General features: G+C 32.5%; 1 protein-coding gene across 1 annotated transcript; it reads left to right on the top strand.

Moving 5' to 3' along the window:
• Positions 1-778: 778 nt before the first annotated feature.
• Positions 779-3,783, top strand: LOC146923426 (uncharacterized). The gene is made up of 3 exons (XM_085708576.1): positions 779-1,118; positions 2,747-3,070; positions 3,209-3,783. Exons 1-3 carry the CDS (start codon positions 779-781, stop codon positions 3,622-3,624), a joined length of 1,080 nt encoding a protein of 359 aa, XP_085564702.1. The 3' UTR covers positions 3,625-3,783.
• The last annotated feature ends 384 nt before the right edge of the window (positions 3,784-4,167 follow it).

Below are 4,167 nucleotides of genomic sequence, written 5' to 3'. Positions count from 1 at the left end.
GTAGAATACGTTTTCACGTAGAAACAAGTTTTGGAGAAACCTAGAGGGAGGAGAAGAACCAGAGAAGGAGAAACCTGAACCTTGCTATCCGTCGAATTAAGGTAAGGGTGGGATTCATATTCTATAATCTTAAGTATGTTCTTCTGAAATTGGGTTTGACAAAAGTTGTAGGTTGTGAGTTTTGGGGATTAGGGTTAATCTTATGTTGTTGTTCATAGCTTTGTTGTTTGAGAAATTAGGTCTTTGAATTATGAATTTAATTGTTGAAAGTCCATGAATTTCCCATGAATTGCTGTGTTGAATTGATGTTCTAGTTTTGAACTTCTAGTTTTGAATCCTTAACAAGTATCCTAACGGCACTTGTTAGCATGACTCTGCCTTTTATTAAGTTTTAAAATTGTCATAGCTCATACTAAATCCCTAAGTCATAAAGATTTGGGTACGGAAAAAGCTTGTTGGTGCGACACGTTAGTGGACGAAAAGCAACGGATTAATATTAGCCTTTGGATATGCTTGAGATTGTAAGTTGAGTTGACTTGCATTTATTTGAAAAATATAACAACACTAGCTGCCTTTATCGTGTGCCAGCGTACAAATGTTTGCACTATATAGAAATTCTTTTTGGGTAATTGCCGCTTTCCTCCTAAATTTCCTTTTCTTTCGATAGCTTAATTGCCCTTTTAATTCGACAGCTTAAATTTCCTTGAAATTTCATCCGAATGAAAATAGTATATGTTCTCTGCTCCTGAATGCAAGCTTCGCAAAATTGTGCAACAAAATGACCTCCATGCTCAACCAAATTATGAGATGGGTGACACATCCAAAGATATTGAGATTTGTTTGTTTTGTTTCATCAATTGTTGATTTGTTTTGTTATGCTCTCAACTCTTCATTCAATCATCTATTTGGGAATTGGAACTTTTTCAAGTTATTTATGTATACCAGTTTCAGTTTCATTATCTGCATCGCAATCTTGTTTGCGATATCAAACCACACCTCGAGTACTAGTCTTCCATTTAAATCTCATTTAGTATTTTTGGTTTTCACGATATCGACTGTTTACTCCTTTTTTGATAAAGCTAGCCAAAGACCAGATTCATATGTTCTGATTTCCAATGCAGCTTTTGTTGGAGATGCCCAAGATCCAATCAATTATGTAACCAATTTTAGACTTAATAAATATTCATTATCTTGTTTACTGTTTAGTGAAATAGTTAATTTGATAACGTCCTTGATTAAGACTATAGACTTGTTATCATGATAGAGATTATGATAATGAGAAACAAGTCTTTTATTATTTTAATCTAAATTGTTCTTGATCGTATGATTATTGTGAGTAGGACATCAATAATTCGGATAGATCAATATATATGTGATAGTCTTTATTGGATAAAGATTAATAAGTCTCATTTATTAAATTACATATATAGATGATACATATAGTGATGTGATCATTGAACTGACTCGACTGAGAATTTCTAATGGTCGATATTACCTTAAAATGTCAATAGAAAAATTCTCAAGAAAGAATATAATGATTTTCTTTGACCTGAGATTGTCATGGTAATTAACATGTTATTTATTGTATTTTGATTCTGAACACTTAATACCTTAGGGTGCTAGTTGAAAGGATATTGGATACGATTAAATACTTGTATAATTAATGACTAATCAAGATGGGATCCGTCAACTCTTGGTAATGAGTTTGAACTCTATGATAAAATTAAAACCCTGGCCAGGGAAATTAAATGAAAGACGAAATGAGTTTCTTAAGTCAAATATGTTAACTTATTAGAGTTTGACAATTGTACCATGCTCTAGAGTTAACAAGAGTTGTAACGACGGAAGAAAAATATTATATTATTCTAATTGGTTCTTGAAGGAAAAGTAATACTTCATACTACCTGGACGTCAAGGAGTGTTACTAGACGCCTACCTTGATTAATATATTAATTTGATTAATCTATTACCAGTTTAGTATTGAACCTACGGGGTCACACACAAACGAGTGTTCTAATTCTTGCTAAAGAATTACTTTATTATTTGATGATTAAATTGAAGAATTTAATTAATCAAAATATAAATTTTCTAAGTGGAATATTATTGTATTTTTTGCTAGTACAGAGAATACAAATAATATATATGAACAAGAGCATATTATTTATTGAAAAAGTAAATAAATAAGAAAAGTTTGGTGTACGTTGCATTGGCCATGTATATATGGAAATAAGGCAATTGGTCAATGATTGATCTTTTAGAAAGAAAGAAAACGTACAACATTATATATATGCAATTATATATAATTATGTGGAATCATATTGGTCAATGGTCATCTTAGTAGAAAAATGGTTTTTCAAATAAATTAGCATTAACATGTGTTAATTGTTTTTATAAGAATTGACCATATGAAATTAAAAGGTCATTAAGATGAGTCAACACCTTCTATTTGATAGTAGTGTGTGTGACCTATAAATAGACCTTAAGTTATTTGATCAAGACACACAACACAACAAAATACAAAACAAAATATGCTCTAGTTTTCTTGTTCCACTACTCAAAAGTTGAGAGTAAGAATTGGTCTCGGAGTGGATACGCTTAGAGTCTTCATATCATTGAAGAATTTTTCATGCTTCAAGAATTGATACAAAGGTACACTTTTAGTATCTAAATTATAATTTTATAATTTAATCGCAAAATAGATCCAAACTATATTCCGTTGCATGTGTTATGAACACTATTTTTACTTCAGCTTTTGCTATCATGTCTCCTGGTTTGTCAAAGCAAACTTACTTTGGATTTGAGGTTGATCTCTTATATTTTTTCTGCGGATGTTTAACTTTACAGCTCATGAAGATTAAATTGTTTTTAGTGATCGTTGGAGTAAGTTTCAGTTATTCTCTCATCATTCTTCGTTTTTATTTATCCGCCGCTATAGAAAGTGGAAATCTTGGACTACAAATCCAAGACCAAAATTCTCTAGTCATTCGAATTGATGCAGATTTAGAAGAATCTAGTACTGCTGCTGTAAACCCGCATCTTACTCAGCCACAAGAAGCCATTAATTCCGTAAGTGCTGAAAATATCAACTCTGATGCGTTTCTAGAAAACACCCATATAATCCTGCCACAAGAATCCATTAATTCTGGAAGTGCTACAATTATAAATTTTGATGTTCCACAAGAAAACACTAATCTTATTCTTCCACGAGAAACCAATAATTCTGAAAGTACACCACTTTTGAATTTTGATGCTCCGCAAGAAAATGCTCATCTTAACGAGACACAAGAAACCATTCATTCGGGAAGTGCTCCAATTATGAATTTTGATGGCACAGACGAGAACACTCATCTTATCCAGCCACAAGAAACCATTAATTCTGAAAGTGCTCCAACTATGAATCTTGATGCCCCGCGAGAAAACAGGGTGGTTACTCAAGTGCACTCGCAATTACAACACAATGTTGCACAATATTACACACGACGTTCCACCATTACAAAAGAGGAAGAGAAAGAGAGGAAGAGGCTTGCATCTCTGGTAAGAAAAAATCCCTTTGGAGCTAAACAAATGCATGCGTTCCGTGAGTCAATGATGCGCACGTTTAAATCATTGTCGGCCCATGACTAGCAACTAGGTTACCTCAATCATTTTTTATTTGAATCAGAATGTTAGCTGTGTATAATGTTTGTATTAGCATATGTTTGGATTAGCATTGATTTATTATAGAGTTATCTTTGTATAATGTGAGAAAAAATTTAAGGATTAAGTTCTCTACGGTTTTAATGATGTATTTCGTGATTGATTATTGTTATTGTGCATGTTTGATTATTGTAAGTCCATGATTGATGTTTCTCAATGCAATGGCGGATCCTAATTCACGTGCAATGAGAGGACCTAGAACAATTTTTGTCTCAGCTTTCCATTGTTTATTTCCTTCTCCTTATTAATTGTTAGTGCTTTTGATGCTACTTAGTTTTTACATAATGAAGTCGATGTGTGAGTATGATTAATAGTATCTGTAAATACCTCCACTTAGACTGCTTTTTCTAGGATTGCAAACCCTTATTTCCCAATAAGCAAGCTATTACACAATGCAGATTCAAAGGATGCTAAGCATGGAGATAGAAATAACTAGCAGTACAAGTTACAACAAAGTGTAGTACAATAGCT

This window comes from Medicago sativa, chromosome 5 (assembly GCF_051527215.1).
Source record: "Medicago sativa cultivar Bolivia chromosome 5, Bolivia_mono, whole genome shotgun sequence".
Classification (NCBI taxonomy): domain Eukaryota; kingdom Viridiplantae; phylum Streptophyta; class Magnoliopsida; order Fabales; family Fabaceae; genus Medicago; species Medicago sativa.
This window is presented reverse-complemented; position numbering and strand designations above follow the sequence as displayed.

Coding starts and splice junctions, on each gene's coding strand:
- LOC146923426 (XM_085708576.1), top strand. CDS start 779: ATGACCTCCATGCTCAACCAAATTATGAGATGGGTGACACATCCAAAG. Junction 1,119..2,746: donor ATATGTTCTGATTTCCAATG/CAGCTTTTGTTG, acceptor CTATTTTTACTT/CAGCTTTTGCTATCATGTCT. Junction 3,071..3,208: donor AGAAGCCATTAATTCCGTAA/GTGCTGAAAATA, acceptor TTCTTCCACGAG/AAACCAATAATTCTGAAAGT.